Consider the following 19,039-nt stretch of genomic DNA (forward strand, 5'->3'; position numbering starts at 1 on the left):
CCATCAGGAAGTAACTGAAGAAATTTAAAAAAAAAGTTTAAAACAAGTAAATATGATATACTTTCGTGTCTATTTACTAATGCTAGTAGTATATGTATTAAAAATAGTCCACGTTGATTGAGGCAAGCTTCCGTTTTAATACAAGCATGCAACCTGGCTGGCCTGGAGAAAGGGGTGGGGGAACCATATCAGGCCACATGCCCTTGACAAGGAGGGTTGCCCTATGTTAATGAGGACAAAGGCCTCTTCCCCCACAACCCTGGCTGGTGGTCATTGGAGTGTGCTAGCTGGGGACTTATTGAAATCTGAAAGCCCCCTCAAATAAACAGTGCCCCCAGATTTTAGAGACCATCTCTCTACAACAGTGATTCTCAACCAGGGTTCTGTGGAACTCTAGGGTTCCTCCAGAGGTTGCTAGGGGTTCCTTCAGCATTGGCCAATTTCTGCCTCTCAGATAAGTTCCCACTGACACCATTGATCTTTTTAACTATCAGTAAGGAGGTCATTCTTCCCAATGACCACAAGTGTAAGGACCATTCTTTCCACTGACCATCACACTAATGTATCATGTGTTGTAGATTTTCTAATTTTTTAACAGGGGTTCCCTGAGACTGGAGAACTATATCAAGGGTTCCTCTGTGTTGAAAAGGTTGAGAAAGGCTGCTCTACAATGAAGGAAATTCTCTTCTTTGATAGTTGTCACTAGTCCAGAACTTTATTTTTTATTTTTTCATCATTTTTAGTCTCCCTGGTACCAGGATGGATCGAGGTGGTAAATCTCTCTAACATAGAAAACATTTAAAACTTGACAGGTTCTAGCCCTTATGATCTAAGAAAAATTACACATTTCAAGCTGCCCTTGGTTCATTCAAGGTAAAACAGGTTCATCTAGTAGCCATTCTCTGCAGATGCCTCCCTTACATAGGCTCCCCTACCTCTCGTTCACTCATCTGGGCCTGGTGAATATCCTGTACTTCTATAAATTAAGGATCATAGGACTCTTCTACCTTCTCAGACACATCGGCATTCAGGGCCTGAGCTGCCAATCTCCAGTCCTGAGTACTGTTATGTGGAGATGGAGGGAAAGTCCTTGGCCCTATGTACAGTCCTCCTCTAGATAAATAGGGAGGTGGGGGAATGCAGGCAAGTTAGGTGTGAGCAGATAGGGAGGCTTCATGTTACTTGTTATGTGTAGATTCTTTTCAGAAGTAGTTTAATCTCCCTGGCGGTATTCCCGAGTCTGGCTCGGGGTGAATTTTCAGTACCAAAAGCAGTAACTCCGAGCCAGACTCGGGATCGCATCGCAGGATCCAGGTACAGTTCCTTACCTTGTCCCCAGGATCCTGTGATGTCGCCGTGTCCTCCGCTCGATTCATCACAGCGCCGAGCTCCGTTCCCTGTGAGCGTTGGGATGGAGAACGGCACCAAATTCAAAAAGTGAAACGCACAATAGACATACAGTATACTGTAATCTTACAGATTACAGTACTGCATCAAATAATTAAACATCCCTTTTGTCCCTAGTGGTCTGTCCAGTGCCCTGCATGCAGTTTTATATTATATATACTGTTCTTTCTGCCTGGAAACTGGAGATTGTCCATAGCAACTAAAACCGTCCCTTTACATCAAAAGTGGCTTTAGACCAGCGATAATAAATTAGACTCACTTGCAGAATTGAGCAATAGTGATTTGTGGGGAGATCCGTCATCAAACACTGAAAGTAATAACAGTGACAATTCTGCAACTGAGCAAATTTCAGTGTTTTTGATTTGATTACATTATTGAATAATTTTTATTATTATATTATTTGGTATAATTATTTATAGTTATTTATTATATTATAATTTATGATTTTGTGTTTCAAACTTTATCATACCCGGGATATCTACTAGACTCTGGTTTGGACAGATTTAAGTGTGTTATTCCTAAGAATTACAGGCCTACAATATAGAACGCCAAATTTCCATGCAAAACATTGTACCGCTCTGAGCATCAAAAATCTGAAATAATTATACCGCCAGGGAGGTTAATGGCTACATTGAAACTGCACTATGTTAGACCTCCCAGCACTATTACTGTGCTAAAAAGCTTTAGATGATTCTACAACATGGCCATACTCAGACTGTATTCACGGTTTTGTTTTTAAAGTGTTTGTCAACCCTCGCTTTAAGCCTCACTTTTAAAAAAAAAAAAAAGAAAAATGACAAAGATGCTTATAATTAATTGCTCTGTGCAATGATTTTGCACAGAGCAGCCCCGATCTTCTTCTCCTGGGGTCCCCATGGAAAGCCGCTTTCCCTGGGGGACCCGTGCAGGCTTGCTCCCAAATCCCGCTGCTGCGTCCATTGACAGACAGTGGAACCCCCCGCCCCCCACACTCCTGCGTTACAGCTATTGATTGACATTGGCAGCAGCGGGAGCCAATGGCTCCTGCTGCTATCAATCTGTCCAATGAGGAGAGTGACAGCGGCTGGAGCTGCTGCGCTCGTGCACATCACTGGTTTGGATCAGGCTCCAGTAAGGAAAGGGGGGTCTGGGGGGCAGCTGCAGCACAGAAGATGTTTCACCTTAATGCATAGAACCTTAAGGCTTTATAACCACTTTAATGTTAAAGTTGAACTTCTGGCAGATAGATCTACATACATTTGTACCTTTTTGTATCTTCGTTAAAGTGGTGTAAACCCCAGTCATGAAATTTGAGCAGAGCACATATATATCTGCAGTATTTACATGTCTCTCTCGCTCTAAGTGTCGTTTCTCTCTGGTGATTCGTTCTTCTGTTATCAGCATGAGTCACTTCTGACAAGTTCTTCCTACATGAGATTAAATTTGTGTTGGGGGAGATCAGCGCAGAAGGAGCTTGTCTATTGACAACACAGTTCTTCTGCTGCGTGGAGGGGGGGGTGACTTTTCTTCCAATCAGCTCTGACAGTGTAGTCTCTCTGCCCCTCCCTATGTGCTGCTGGCGGTTGAAGAAAGATTTTTAATGTGATCTGCACTTTGGAAGGGGTGTAGAGAGGAGAAGACAGAAGATATACATGTAAAACTTATGTAGGGAGATTTGTTTCATCCCTGTTTATCATCTGAGGCTGTTCACATCACTGGGTATATGTGAGGGTTTACATCCACTTTAATACAGCGTTAAATTTTGTTTTTTAATGCACACAGTCTTGGTTCTTCAATTTGACTTGGTGTCAGCCTTTTGCACTCCTTACAGTAGAGCTTACTCTGGGAGAGGAAGAAGTAGAACTAGGATCCGCTCAGTTGAGCTGCAATGCGCATGTGGTTACAAGAGGCATACTGACAGCAGGAGAGAGTCGAGTGACAGAGAGGAGATCTTATTAGTTTGCTCTTTCTCCTTTCACTGTTCAGTCACAGGCTGGGGGAAGGGACAAGACTTGTGAAACTCCAGCCAAAAGCTGCTAAGGAACATGGAGTATGAAAACCCCTCTTCCTTTTTTTTTTTTATTTTTTTTTTTTTTATTAGCGTGAGAAAATGGGAGAACCTTTACTTAAAGTGTAAAGGTCTAAATATTTACTGTATATATTATTGGTAACTATTACGGTATATTGATTTCTTTTGTAGCAATCCATATAAGCAACCACTTGTGCCTTTTTAACTATCAGTTAGCATCATGTACACAAAAGATTTTGAAGATCTTAAAGCAGAGTTTCACACATTTAAAAGTCAGCAGCTACAAAAAGTGTAGCTGCTGACTTTTAATAATCAGACACTCCTCAGTCCAATGGTCCAGCGATGTGGGCGTATGAAGCCCCGCTCCTCACCCCCCTCCTCTCTGAGGCGCCGGCATTCTAACTGTGGGTGCCCGGCTGTGGCTTCACAGCCAGGCACACACTGCGCGCTGTGAATGGCCGGACAATCTTCTGGGACCTGTGACATGTCCCAGAAGATTGCAGGGAGGGAGGGGGGAGAGATGATCTTCCTTCCGGAGCCAGGGAAGGAAGTGGGAGCTGGGTGCCTGTAAAAACAGGGTACCCGCTCCCCCCCCAAAAAAAAAAATGACATGGCAAATGTGGCATGTCAGGGGGTCACCTGCACTCAAAGCGGAAGTTCAATTTTTGGGTGGAACTCTGTCTTTAAATTGGAACTAAACCCTCCTATCCTCGTACAGCCAAATAAGCTGCCAATGTGTTCAGTTATGACACCAGTCATTTGATTGGTTAAAAGTTGGGAGTACATGCAGCTGTGACAGTTGTCATTTAATGCATGTCTTGGGAAACAGGTTTAGCGCTGCTTTAAAATGGACCTATCAGTTATATATATCCAGTCTTGTGACTGTGCTGAGGCCTGCAAGAATACTCTAAGAATATAAATATTGAACAAAATCCAGCAGGGAGCATGGACCCCCCTCATAATAGCCACAACAGGTGTGCAGACCTGGAAATAAAGCTCCTGGAGTCCCCAGTAAATGTGAGAACCTATTATGTGGTTTGTTTAGAAGCAACACTATCTAGCTGAAACCTGAGTTTCAGTTGGACTGACCCTCGCACACTTTTTAGTCTTCTTCAAGTTATTGGCTTAAAGTGGTTGTAAACCTCAGACATGAATTATGAACAAAGCATATATCCCTCTATAGCAGGGATCTCCAAATTATGACACTCCAGCTGTTGCAGAACTACAAGTCCCATGAGGCATTGTAAAACCCTGACGTTCACAGACCTGACTAGGCATGATGTGGATTGTAGTTCCCGAACAACTGGAGGAACATAGTTTGTAGACCCCTGCTCTATAGTGTGTACTTGTCTCAATCCAGAGCAGAGTAATTTCTCTCTGCTGCCTCCTTCCTCTATTTGCATGAGTCCCTTCTGACAAGTTTTCCTAACACCAAGAGAAAGGAGCTACAGCACAAAACCTGTGATTGACAGCCTCAGCTCTGTTCCTGCGTGCTATGTGAAGGGGGGTGTGTCTCTTCCCTCCAATCAGCTCTCAGACCTCTTCTCACTGAGCTCTGCAGACTATTATTTTTAGTTCCCCGCCCCCAGTTTTATGAAAGGTCAGACAAGCTATATCAATTTTGCACTTTGGGTGTAGGGGAGAGGGCTGCTGATAGACAGGTACAACTTATATAGGAGGATTTGTTTTCTGTCACCTGAGGCCAGTCACTTCACTTGGTATATGTAAGTTTACAACCACTTTAAAAAACCTTTCATGGCGTTATTGTTCTCCAGCTCATGAATTGCATGCTAGTCCACTGAAGAAACTATTTAGGATGTATGTGAATGAAAGGGCCTCCATGGGGCCAGTCTGCAGTTGATAAAAACCGTAATGCATTTTGCTAGATGGTCAATTCTTTGAGTCCAAGCCCTTGACCTGCTCATTCCCAGCACAAGCACAGAATGCTCTGCCTTGTTCAGTATAGGTATTCAAATGAAGTAAACAATGCAGAGGTCTTTCAGTAAAATGTTACTGACCAAAGATATAGGCAGCTGAAATGCTGTACAAGTAGGGCTGCAACTAACGATTATTTTCATAATCAATTAGTTATTATTTCGATTAATCGATTAATCGGAAAATAACCTTAAAAAAAAGTGTGGTGTATAATTTTGTTAATATGTAAAGTTTTTAAAATAAAAGGCAATTTCTTCTTAAATATCTATATACAGTGGTAAATATAAATAACCAGCTATATGGTTAGGGAGCAAAATCTCGAATCCACTCTGAGAATAACAGACAGAAGAGATATATTGTGTGTGTATGTATGTGTATGTATATATGTATGTATATGTATATGTATATATATATATATATATATATATATATATATATATATATATATATATATATATATATATATATTATTAGCGGTTGAATCTGGTAAATATCATCAGACTCAGAGATCACATTTTGCTTTTTTTCTCTGCATTTTTGCACACGTGATTTTGCTGTGATGTGTATTTTGCATTTTTTTAATGCTTTTATTTGCCCATTTTGTTGTTAAGCAGATTAAAAAAAACGCAAATCCTGGCAACAAGCACTACATACTTTTTTACATATTTTCCATTGAAGTCTATTGAAGCAAAAAAAGCACCGTTTTGCATTGAAAAAAGTCCTTAAACCCCTTACAAATATGCAGCGGCTGAAAAAAGCATAGATGTGAACGTGTCCCATAGGAAACCATGTTAAATGAACTGTAGTGCATTTCTGCAAAAAGCACTAAAAAACGCATAGATGTGAACCAGGCCTAAGATGTTTAGCAGCAAAAGCATGCTTTTTTCTTTTTGTATCACCTGTCGTAATGGGGTTAAAAAAACTAAAATTATCCCTTTTTAGAGTACAAAAAAATCATATAATTGCTACTTTAAGGGGTTAATTAATACTGTATTTATTCTGTGAAACAGTGAAAGTTTTTATATATATATATATATATATATATATATATATATATATATATATATATATATATATATATATATATATATATATATATATATATATATATATATATATGTATATATATGTGTGTGTGTGTGTATATATTTATATTACAGGGATTTTAACTAGGGGTCAGATATGAAGGGTGGAAGGGAGTTCTAAATCTTTTAAAGTAGTACTAAAAGCTGAGACTTTTTTTTTTTTTTTTTTTTCCCATGGATATGATCATTTTAAATATAATGCACAATACTGTAAAAGTTTACTTTTAAAGGTAATTGTAATGCCTTCTACTACCTCCAGTCTATCAGCCTCCACCTTCTCTGGGTTCAAATGCTGATCTTCCCTGCACACAGTCTTTAACCACTTGCTGACCAGCCGCTGCAGTTGTACTGCGGCAGAATGGCACGGCTGGGCGAAACAACGTTATGTAACATCGCTTCGCCCTGCGGCCACTAGGGGCGCCCCCCGAGCCGATGCAAGTGCCCAGCGGTCATGATCACCGCTGATGCACGGAGAACTCTGTTCTCTGAGGGGAGAACACAGATCGTCTGTTCATACAGAGTATGAACAGCGATCTTGTCATCTACCCTGCACAGTCCCCTTCAATTAGAACACACACTAGGGAACACATTAACCCCTTGATCGCCCCCTAGTGTTAACCCCTTCACTGCCAGTGACATTTTTACAGTAATCAATGCATTTTTATAGCATTGATCGCTGTATTAAAGCCAATGGTCCCAAAAATGTGTCAACGTTGTCCCATGTGTCCACTATAATGTTGCAGTCCAGATTAAAAATAGCAGATCGCCGCCATTACTAGTAAAAAAAAAAATTAATAAATAATAATAAAAATGCCATAAAACTATCCCCTATTTTGTAGACCCTATAACTTTTGCGCAAACCAATCAATATATGCTTATTGCGATTTTTTTTTTTTTTTTTTTTTTTTAACCAAAAATAAGTAGAAGAATACATATCGGCCTAAACTGAGGGAAAAAAAAATTGGGGTTTTTTTTATATATTTTTGGGGGATATTTATTATAGCAAAAAGTAAAAAATAATGCTTTTTTTTTTTTTTCTTTAAATTGTCGCTCTTTTTTATTGTTTATAGCGCAAAAATTAAAAACCACAGAGGGGATCAAATACCACCAAAAGAAAGCTTTATTTGTGGGGAAAAAAAGGACGTCAATTTTGTTTGGATGCAACATTGCACGACCGCGCAGTTGTCAGTTAAAGCAACGCAGTGCCGAATCGCAAAAAGTGCTTTGTTCAGGAAGGGGGTAAAATCTTCCGGGGATGAAGCGGTTAACGTGATTTTTTTTTTTTTTAAACAGCAAACTGTTATACTTACCTGCTTTGTGCAATGGTTTTGCACAAAGCAGCCCTGATTCCCCTCTTCTGGGGTCCCCCACCGACGCTTCTGGCTCCTCCTGCCTTTAGAGTGCCCCAAATAGCAAGCTGCAAAGTATAGTATAGAGTGCCCCTATAGCAAGCTGTATAGTATAGAGTGCCCCAATAGCAAGGTAAAGAAAACTTCTGGACTTTAGAACCGCTCACTTTCTGCCCAGGACTACATGTCCCATGAAGCATTGCTCCTCACACATTCACAAGTTCTCAGGCACTTACTGACATGTATGGATGGTGTACTGAGCCGTATGTGTGCTGCACTGTGTCTTCTGACATGTATGGACGGTGTACTGAGCCGTATGTGTGCTGCACTGTGTCTTCTGACATGTATGGACGGTGTACTGAGCCGTATGTGTGCTGCACTGTGTCTTCTGACATGTATGGATGGTGTACTGAGCCGTATGTGTGCTGCACTGTGTCTTCTGACATGTATGGATGGTGTACTGAGCCGTATGTGTGCTGCACTGTGTCTTCTGACATGTATGGATGGTGTACTGAGCCGTATGTGTGCTGCACTGTGTCTTCTGACATGTATGGATGGTGTACTGAGCCGTATGTGTGCTGCACTGTGTCTTCTGACATGTATGGATGGTGTACTGAGCTGTATGTGTGCTGCACTGTGTCTTCTGACATGTATGGACGGTGTACTGAGCTGTATGTGTGCTGCACTGTGTCTTCTGACATGTATGGACGGTGTACTGAGCCGTATGTGTGCTGCACTGTGTCTTCTGACATGTATGGACAGTGTACTGAGCCGTATGTGTGCTGCACTTTGTCTTCTGACATGTATGGATGGTATACTGAGCCGTATGTGTGCTGCACTTTGTCTTCTGACATGTATGGATGGTGTACTGAGCTGTATGTGTGCTGCACTGTATTTCCTGATATGTAAACTAATAATGCATCCTGTATGCAGGCCAACTAATCAGCTGGCTGATTAATCGATTATGAAAATAGTTGACAACTGTTTTCATCAATTAGTTGTCCATTAATCGATTAGTTGTTTTGGCCCTAGTACAAACTTTACTGTAAATGTAAAGGTTGGCCCATCACCTCTGCTTCCCAAGCATTCTTATTGATTTCTGCTGGGACATTTGGCCTTGTTACTTCAGCAATTAAAAACAAGCTCTTGACAGATAAAAGAAGGCACCCAGAAATGCCTGCAACTACAGTCCTGGCCAAAAGTATTGGTACCCCTGAATTTCTGTCAAATAATGCACCACTTCCCCCCCAGGAAATTGTTGCAATTACAAATGTTTAAGCATTCTCATTTTTATTTCCTTTGTTTGTATTGGTATGACACAAAGTGGTGAAACAAAAACGCAAATCTCCGAAAATGGACTGAACAAAATTATTGGCACCTTCTCAAAATTGTAAGAATAATTGCATTCCAAATTTGTGATGGTCCTGTAATTTCTAACTAAAAGCGGGATTCCGGCCAGCTAAAAAATTTTTTTAAAGTCAGCAGCTACAAACACTGTAGCTGCTGACTTTAAATAAGCACTTATCTGTCCTGGGTGCCCGCGACGTCGGCCACCCGAGGCAGACCCGTCCCTCGGCTCTTGGGTCCCGGCACCGCCATCTTAGGTAAGGGAAACAAGCAGTGGAGCCTTGCGGCTTCACTGCCAGTTTCCTACTGCGCAAGCGCGAGCGATCTGTGAATGGCCCCGTGGTTTTCTGGGAACACACACAGCTCTCAGAAGGCAACGGGGCCGCTCAGCTAGGAGCAGAACACGCCGCGGAATAGGAACAGGCAGACTAGGAAGACTGCCTAGCAACTAGGGTTCAGGTAAGTTTAAAATTTGTTTTTTTTTTTTTTTTTTCAAATGTTTTTTTTTATTTTTTTTTAGGATTTTTGGTGAAATTTTTTATTTCAGGGTGGCCCTCCACTTAAACTTGTCTGTATTAATTAACAGGTATTGATAATGTAGAAATTACACTGGCAACCAGTTAAAATGATGAAAAATTGACTCAACCTTTGTGTTTTGTGTGTGTGTGTGTGTGTCTCTGGCACAGGGTACAACTGTGTTAGCTTGCACTGTACGTTGCCATCTGAATGAAAAGGGACGCTATGGTAGGAGACCCAGGAGGACTCCACTGCTGGCACAGAAACAAAAAAAGCCAGATTTGAGTTTGCCGAAACTTATGTGAGGAAGCCAAAATCCGTTTGGGAGAACATGCTGTGGACAGACGAAACAAAATTACAGCATTTTGGTAAAGCCCATCATTTTAATGTTTTCAGAAAAAGAAATGAAGCCATTAAAGAAAAAAAATACAGTCCCTACAGTCAAAAATGGTGGAGGTTCACTGATGTTTTAGGCTTGCTTTTCTGCTTCAGGCACTGGATGATATGACCGTGTGCATGACATTATGAAATCTGAAGACTACCAAATAATTCTGGGGTACAATGTAGAGTCCAGTGTCAAAGTTTGGTCTCCGTTAGAGGTCACGGGTCTTACAGCAGGACAATGACCCAAAGCACACGTCAAAAAACACCCAGAAATGGTTTAAGACAAAGCGCTGGAGAGTATTGAACTGTCCAGCAATGAGTCCAGATCTAAATCTCATAGAGCACCTGTGGAGAGATCTCAAAACAGCAGTTGGTTGGGAAAAAGAACCCTTCCAATCTGGGAGACCTGCAGCTGTTGGCAAAAGAGTGGTTCAAAATTCTAGTAGAGAGGTGTAAGAAACTCATTGATGGTTACAGGAAGCATTTTGATTTCAGTTATTTTTTCCAAGGGATGTGCTACCAAATATTATATTGAGGGTGTCAATAATTGTGTCCAGTCCTTTCTTGGACCTTTACATGGAATGTGTCAGATTTGGCTTTTTGTTTCTCTACTTTTTTTTTGTGTGTGTGTGTGTCATACCAATACAAACGAAATAAACATGAGACTGCCTAAACATTTGTAATTGCAACAATTTTCTGGGCGAAGTGGTGCATGATCTGTCAGAAATGCAGGGGTGCCAATATTTTTGGCCACGACTGTACTTGCAACAGCTTTTACTGCTGCCTCTCTGCCCACGTGGCAGGCCATTCTAATCAGACAATGCTCCTGCACGTCTGGTGTACTGAGCCTTGCATGTTCCCACTTACCTTTCTTAGATTTCTTTTGGTCAATGAGGCAGCTCAGCATAATGAGTGACAAATAGGAATGTATGGGAACTGTAGAAAGTAGGAATGCTCTGACACTACCAGGAGGTGTCATAGCTGCCTGGTACTCAGCAAATACAATCTTCCCCAGTTCCTCTGTGGACCCAAAGGACTGAACTAGCCTGACACAGCTTGAGTAATTTGGGAGGTATGGTGGAGACATGAGTTTGAGGGCCAAAAGGTGCAAACGTTGTCTAGACAAAAAAGAATGGGGCCTCATGCACACAGTGCATACTGATCGTTTTTATAGCTGCTTCTTGGGGCATCAGGCGTTTTTGTTCCTTGCCTCTAAACTCCCCTGCATGTTAGCTTATGTGTCCATGCACACGTAGACTTTTAGCAGTATTTAGTGGCAGGAAAAAAAGAAAATATCTGTCATTGCATCCAGGAGCAGCAGAGTTTGGGCAGAAAAAATGCTTGATACTTGTAAACGCGAGTTAAAGCTTGGCGCGTTTTAGCTTTAATTCATTTCAATGGCCAGAATAAATATTAATAATGCCCAAGCACTTGATGCCTCTAAACGTTTGTAAAAGCGTTAGACACTTTTACTAGCGTCCAGGCATGTTTTTTCGCATCCAAAAATGCTGCTGGCTTCTGTGTGCATGAGGCCTAAACGTAAATCCAATTCTAAATGCTTTGTGTAGTAATTACCTTTCTCCTTGTATGCAGGTTTACTTTGGCCGCTGGTTGATTGAAGGTAGTCCATACGTAGTCCTCATAGATATAGCGGCTACTGCCTGGAGCCTTGACCGCTGGAAGACAGAGTTATGGGATAGCTGTGCCGTCGGGATCCCATGGTACGACCGGGAAGCAAATGATGCCGTTCTGTTTGGCTTCTTGACTGCTTGGTTTCTGGGCGAGGTAGGTTGTTTTAGGAATTTTGTTTAAATCGTTCTCTAGATATAATGGCTTCTTAAATGTCTTTTGAAGGTTCTCAGTTATCCAGGTCAGGATATATCTAGTAGTAAAAAAGATATATAATTATTGCCAGCCTTAGTAAAGCTTCCTTACTGATGTACATCCCTCATGCAATGTCTGCTGCTCTTTGTCAAAAGGAACAGGGCATTATGGGATCTTAGAATTATGTCCTATATATGTGACCGTACGCCTCTATTGGTTGAAATTGTGGGGTGGAATGGGGGTGCTGTAGCTTGCTGATGAAGTCACTGATTCTTTACTAAATATTTATTCCTATGACTTCATCAAATCATCATCGGACAATGTAGTGTGTATTTTGTTGTACTATTTTGATTTGTATGAAGATCTGACACCTCAGTCTAAAGGAAGTGTAAAGCGGCATTAAACCCAAAAGCAAAGATGTATTATATTGCAGCCAACCAATTCTTAAATGTGATGGCTACATTCGTTTTTTTCTTTTTTAGGCTTTCTTTCCTTTATTTTCACCTGGTGATTCAGCCAGTAAGTCTATTATTTTTCAACGGAGCTAGCCATCCTGCAGATGTAGCAGTTAGACAAACTATTCAAAACTGACAGGGGTGCTTACAAGGATCAGCTTTTATTTATGTAAAATCCTTTATTGCAAAAGGAACAACACTGTTGCTGTGACTTGTTATAAAGTGTTAGCTGGAGTTTGGCTTCAGTTTGTTAGTGTATCTTGCTAGTGCATCTAACACACCCCTCCCCCATATTAACAATGCTGCAGTCTAACAATTGTTCTTTCATCTAAAGTGTCGGCACTCTAATACAGGGGGTGTGTTACTGGCCTGGTCATCAGGTGAAAACTGAGGGAAAATACACCTAAAAAAAAAAATAGTGCAGCCACCATATCTAATGATTGGTAAGCTGCAATATATACATTTTTAGTGTTGGCTTTGATACCGCTTGACTCACAATTGACTATATTGTTGGAATCCACCCAGCTACTGGATTGACCGCTGTGGCCGACTCTCAGTGCTAGGCTGAGAGCCAGAACCACCTGTGCCTGCCCCTCTCCAGCCTGGCTCTCCGGTGAGCGCTCAAGTGGCAGAACAGAGAGCGGTGACTGAGAAGACCAAAAACAGAGTCATCAGTGGTCATGTGATCGCTCAGTGCTTGGTCTTATTGCCCAGACATACACACAATCCGAAAATCATATGAAAAATACTGCTTTTGAAGCGATCGTATGATTCTTAGTACACAGCTTTCGAGAGTCGATCACAACAGTTCATCCGATATTATCCGATTGAACTAGCATGAAAATTTTTCTCATACAATACCAGATCATACGATTGTCGTTTTAAACAGTACAGTTGTCATTCGGAAATACAAATACACTACAAAACATCGCTTCCCAGTTTGTTTTTTTTGTTATACGAGAATTTTCGTCACTTTAGTAAACTCTTCATTTTCGATGTGAGACTAGCAAACAAAAAAACCCCAAAAAACTAATGATCTGTTGTACGATTTTCGGATCGTGGGACAGCTGCAGCACAGAGATGAGTATGCGCATGTTTTTTTTTTTTTTTTTTTTTCATAACCCAAAACTTCTCCTTGAATACAGCAAAGGCTTTAATTTTGTTGCCAACAAACCTAGTTCGAGCAATTGGCAAACCTGAGTTGCTACAACTTTAATATTTGGATGGATGGAGGATGGTACAAAGCTATGAAGTCCTAGAAATTAAGGCCACAGTTGCAGCAACTGCCCAAGATTAGAGGTCTCTTGTTCTGTAAAGTTCTAGCTTTTTGATGGTAAGGATCCCCATTGGAATATTTTCTTTGGTAAGCTTAGACAGTTGTAAACTGTTCATTTTTAATCATTAACTTTTTTTTTTTTTTTTTTTACCAGAAATGGCTATTTTCAGTTGCCTGTAAAACAGTTGACATAAGTGTAGTTGAGAGTTCAGTCTATGGTGTCATCAGTTCAATGCCTCCCTTATGACCTGCCCACAGCAAGGTCCTTCAGTAAAGGAATGGAAAGTTTGCTTACTAGTTTAATATTTATGGTGTTGAGGAAGTGGCCAGGCAAGGAAGGATGAGGTGAGTAGAAATAAGGCCTAATGTAAAATGAAGGTATGTAGGAGGTTTGACCTGTGATGAACACCATAATCCAGACCCTTAGATGCAAATTAAACCAACTGCTTTTATGCAAAAAGTTGGCTTTGAAAAAAAAAAAATATTTTTTGCCAAAGTATACCAGAGGATTTCATAACCTGCACAAAGCTAACTGACCAATCCCATTTCAAAATTAATAGATCCTTTTTGATGGTCTCTGTTAATGGTCTCTGCTGATCTCCATTCCCTCCTGTGTTCTGTCTGTATGATTTGTCCTTAATTTATTCATATTTCATTTTGGTGCCATCTTCTTCTTGCTTTCATAGTTTGCAGCACAGTGTGGTGATGAGAAGCCCTTCATCCTGGCTCACTTCCACGAATGGTTAGCTGGCATTGGCCTATGTATGTGTCGGATTCGTAAGCTCCCCGTGGCTACAATCTTCACTACACATGCCACACTCCTGGGTCGATACCTGTGTGCTGGAAGTGTGGACTTCTACAACCATCTGCAGACGGTGAGACTTACTATTACCACAATGGGCACGGTAAAATAGGGAAATTGGGAAGCAGACTCAACACTGGAGTCTCAGCTTGTTGCAAAGGGCTTTACTGGTACCACATCCTCTATTGCAAGACACTGAAAGACCTTATGTTGAACAACTACTAGGACGTTAAAGATACCACACCAAGAAAAAATTATTAAGAAAAAAAACTTGCATCATTTTTATTGTACAAAACATTAAAAAAGATTAAAGTGTAAAATGTTGAACATCCAAGTATAGTTTTAGAAGAATTGCAGTTACATATCATGCCATTAGTGAGAACTGTATCCTCATAGATCCTTATAATGAGGATCTCATATATATCTAGGGTTGCACCGATACTGGTATCTGTGCCGATACTAAGCATTTGCACGGGTATTGGTACTCGTGCAAATGCTCCGATACACAAAACCGATACCCTCTGGCTCAGTTCTTTCAGCTGTCAGTGGGATTTCCCCGCTAACAGCTGAAATGTACAGAAAAGAATGCCAGCAATTATTGGTTGTTAAGGAGCGGGGCCGCCGTGTCCTTAACAACCAATGACATTTCAGCTGTCCGTGGGATTCCCCTCCCTGCCACCTCCTCCCCTCCCACCAGCTGTCACCCTCCTGTCCTGTCCTGGCCCGGCTCTGCAAACTCAATTTGGGGGGGGGGCTGGGGCGGAGGAAGAGCAGACAGGGGCTCCAAAAGTCTGTGTACCAATGATCTAATCCTCTGCTGTGCAGCTATTTAAAAATAAAAAATAAAACTTCTCCAGGTTCCTTATGTTCAGTGGGTGCCGTGGGACAGAAAGTGGACTATTTAACTACTTCGGGTTTAGGTGGATTAATCCGCAGCAGCGCTCCACACAATTACATTGAAGGCCTGCCTCTTTTATATCAATACATTGGGGCCGGTCGGGAGCACTGCTCCAGGTTAATCTGCCTAAACCCAAAAGTGGTTAAATAGTCCGCTTTCTGTCCTCCAGCACCAAGTGAACATAGGAGACCCGGAGAAGTTTAAAATAAATAAATAATAGCTGCACAGCAGGGGATTAGCTCATTGGTACCCAGAATTTTGTCCCCGCCCACTCTACCTCTGTTCTCCCTAGCCCCAGTTGCCTAGGAGGAAGGAGTAGGACCAGATGTATCAGCAGTGCCCAGCTGTTCACAGGCTCTCCCAGCTCCAGAAGATCCACCTGCATGAGAAGCTGCATCTCAACCACCCCAGCCCTCAACCCATAACCCCCCCACCCTCAGATAACCTGCCCTCACCCAATCCCAGCCTTGCCGAACTCGCTAACTCCCACCTCCCAAACCACCCCTCTACCTACTCTTCCTAGGCAATAGGTATCGGTAATTAGTATCGCCGAGTACTAAAAAAATGTATCGGAACTCCTACTCGGTGTTAAAATGGTATCGGTGCATCCCTAGTATCTTCATCTTCGACATGTTTTGCAGGACAAGGCCAGCTTCCTCAGGGAGAACTGGCATATGTGTCTGCTATGAGGATTTACATTGCATGTAACTTGTTCCCAACATTTGAAGACTGTAGCCACCACAAAGAGAAAGGGACCCCGCCAATGAAAATGTTGTATATCTCAGATAAAGAGGAGCTGGTATAGCCCCCCTAAAGCAGAGTTCCAGTCGTTTTTGTGTTAAGTCAGCAGCTTCAAAAACTGTAGCTACTGACTTTTAATAATCACACTCACCTGTCCCACAATCCAGCAGTGCGCTCACCCCAGCATTTTTCACCCTCTTTCCTCCCTCAGCGGCACCGTTACCTCTACCATGGGCACTCAGCTGCGAAAGCTTGCGGGTTCACAGCCGGGTGCCCACTGCAAATGCGTGAGCTGAGGGAGGGGGGTGGGGGGTGAAAAGCCAGATGTCTCCCAAACAGGCTGTCCCCTACAGCACACCAAAAAAAAAAAAAAAAAAAACAGCTTCCACATTGGGACAGTTCTTACTGGTCAACACACGTTACTTTGTGTTTAGATGTGGTTCTTTTATGTGGAACATTTCACAGTAGAATTTTCAATGGCAGAACTTGTTATGATTGTAATATACTTGTCTTCATAAGAAGTGTAACAGGTACAAGCATTAATTACATTAAGCTAGTACTACATGGATGAAAGTGATTGTAAACGATCAACTTATAAAACAACCCGTTCAGTTTAAAATGGAAATGAAAGGCAAAACATTTTTGCATAGAAAACAAACTTTATAAATACCTTTTTTCCATTTATTTTTTTATAAGTGCTCACGTTCCCTCTGTTCTCAGCAGCACATTGTGCTTCCCAGTGAATAGCTGTGCAGTAGGGGAGTGTCAGAACACATCTGATCATTAGAGGAGAGCACAATGAGTTCCCAGCACAGCTAGAGAACTGACCACGGTGGGTTCTCCTACCTAGTGTGGTCAGTTTTTAATAGGAAAGCAGAGGGACTGGCAGGAACACCAGGGATTTCACACAAAGGAAGCACTACTAAGAGAACAGAAGACTTTTTTCATACAAGTACATGGTACAGGAGGCACAAATCGGGAATATAAAGTGTTGGGGTAACAAACACTTTTTAAAGTGGTGTTCCCATTATAAAAAAAAAAAAAATTAAAAGTCATCAGCTACAAATACTGCAGCTGCTGACTTTTAATAATCGGACACTTACCTGTCCCAGGGTCCAGTGATGGGGGGGATCGAAGCCCTGCTCGTCTCCCCCTCCGTTCGGCGGCGCTGGCACTGTAACTCTGGGCGCCGTGATTGGTCGCGCAATCCTCTGGGACCTGTCACATGTGCCAGATGATTGACCAGAGGGAGAATGCAGAGCTGAGCCCTTCCTGCGCCGAGGGGCCAGCCATTTAGAGGTGAGTAAAAAAAAAAAAAAAATTTCCAAATGTTTTTTTTTTTTTCTTTTTCATTTTTTTTAGGCACATTCATGAATTTTTTTTTTTTTTTTTTTTTTTTTTTTTTTTGGGTGGAACACCACTTTAATGAATCTCCAGCTACTGTAGTTTCCTCCTACTTTCAATTAGTATGCAGTCTTTTTAATTGGCATCCATCGATATTGAACTGTGTGTGTAACACTCTGGGGGCAGGGACTGATTTAAATGATTCAGTTTTGTGGGAGCATTGTCAATGAATAAAATAGATATAATGTAAAAATACATATATTTCTGTTCCCTTGTTGATCATCTTCAGTGAAGGCAAACAGTAAATCCCTCAGCCTTGGATCTTCTTGCTACTTTGTATAACACCTTATTTTTTCTGCTGCTTTTGCAGCACAACACAACACTAAAAAGCTAATTTTAATCACAGTAGCTGAGTGAAAATAGTATCAATGTGACCTTGGATTTAAAGGAAAATAGGCCTCAGGATGATTGTGTATTGATCTCTATATACTGTAGCTAAATGGATGAGAGAAATGTATACAGTATGGCAGTGAAAAATCATATAATTAGTGTTTTACATATTCAGGATTATATTGATTTGAAATTGGATATAGCCCCCAACTGTAGAAGATGTTTCATCCTCTCTCCCACTTACCAGACGTGATCTGCTTCCGCTTACTCTTTTTCTTCCTACTGCGGCCTGTGATCTGTTACCATGGCCTTCTCCGCCCTCCTGTGAAAAATCCCCCCGTCCCCTGTACACTTGTGTGCTTGTCTTTCTCACTGCTCGTTCACAATCTGGTTGAATTGATACTCTCAAGCCTCGTCCATCACAAAGACCCCCAGCGCCTCCACTATTTGCCTCCTTTGTCCTGCTCATCTCTCAGCACTTTCTCAATCAGTCTTCATAAAACTAACTCATCCAATATTCAGACCTCGTCCACCTTCCTCCTGTCATCCCCTTCCCATCACACCTCTCTGATTTCCATTCTGTCCATCATTATGGGCTGAAGCCTATGGATGTTCTTAGAAAAAGCTGCATTTGACTCAGAAAAGATGCATTTGTTGTGCTCTGTCCACAGTTCAAGCTGGTAGGACACGCTGCATCCAAACAATTGCAATGCAAAGCAGGCCAAGTGCAGCCTCTGAACTGTCATGTGTACAGCTCGGATAAAGTCTGTGGAATTTTGATGACTTGAGTTTGAGGAGCTTTCCAAGTGCAGCAAAACAATGTCCTTCAACATGAGCCGACACTGTTCCTCAGTGGTTAGAATTTCTGTCTGTGCCTTCCTCCCACACTTCAAAGACATATTGATAGGTATATTGGCCCTTCTGTGTGTGCGCATATGAGGTTTTATTTTAAAGTGGTTGTAAACCTCACATATACCCAGTGGAGTGAACAGCCTCAGATGATACACAGAGATTAAACAAATTCTCAAGCATACGTTTTTTACTTGTATATGGGCTGTCTTCTCCTTTCTACACCCTTTCAGAAGTGCAGATCGTGTTACTATTTCTTCATCAGCTAGCAGTAGATAGGGAAGGGTGGAGAGACTGCACTTGCACTGTGTGAGAGCTGATTGGAGGAAAGGGACCCCCCCTCCCTCCACATAGGGATGAAGGAACATGCAGAGCTGTAGTCTGAATAGACAAGCTGTGTGCTTATCGCCCTCTAAGCACCCTCCCCGA

General features: G+C 41.7%; 1 protein-coding gene across 2 annotated transcripts in view; it reads left to right on the forward strand.

The window, feature by feature from the left end:
• The window catches only part of GYS1 (glycogen synthase 1), a 102,985-nt gene that overhangs the window by 43,688 nt on the left and 40,258 nt on the right, over positions 1-19,039 (forward strand). For both annotated transcript variants that reach the window (XM_073602826.1, XM_073602827.1), the window contains exons 3-4: positions 11,625-11,816; positions 14,273-14,461. In XM_073602826.1, coding sequence (XP_073458927.1) covers positions 11,625-11,816; positions 14,273-14,461 — 381 coding nt within the window. The remainder of the gene's footprint in view (positions 1-11,624; positions 11,817-14,272; positions 14,462-19,039) is intronic.

This window comes from Aquarana catesbeiana, linkage group LG10 (assembly GCF_042186555.1).
Source record: "Aquarana catesbeiana isolate 2022-GZ linkage group LG10, ASM4218655v1, whole genome shotgun sequence".
Classification (NCBI taxonomy): Eukaryota; Metazoa; Chordata; class Amphibia; order Anura; family Ranidae; genus Aquarana; species Aquarana catesbeiana.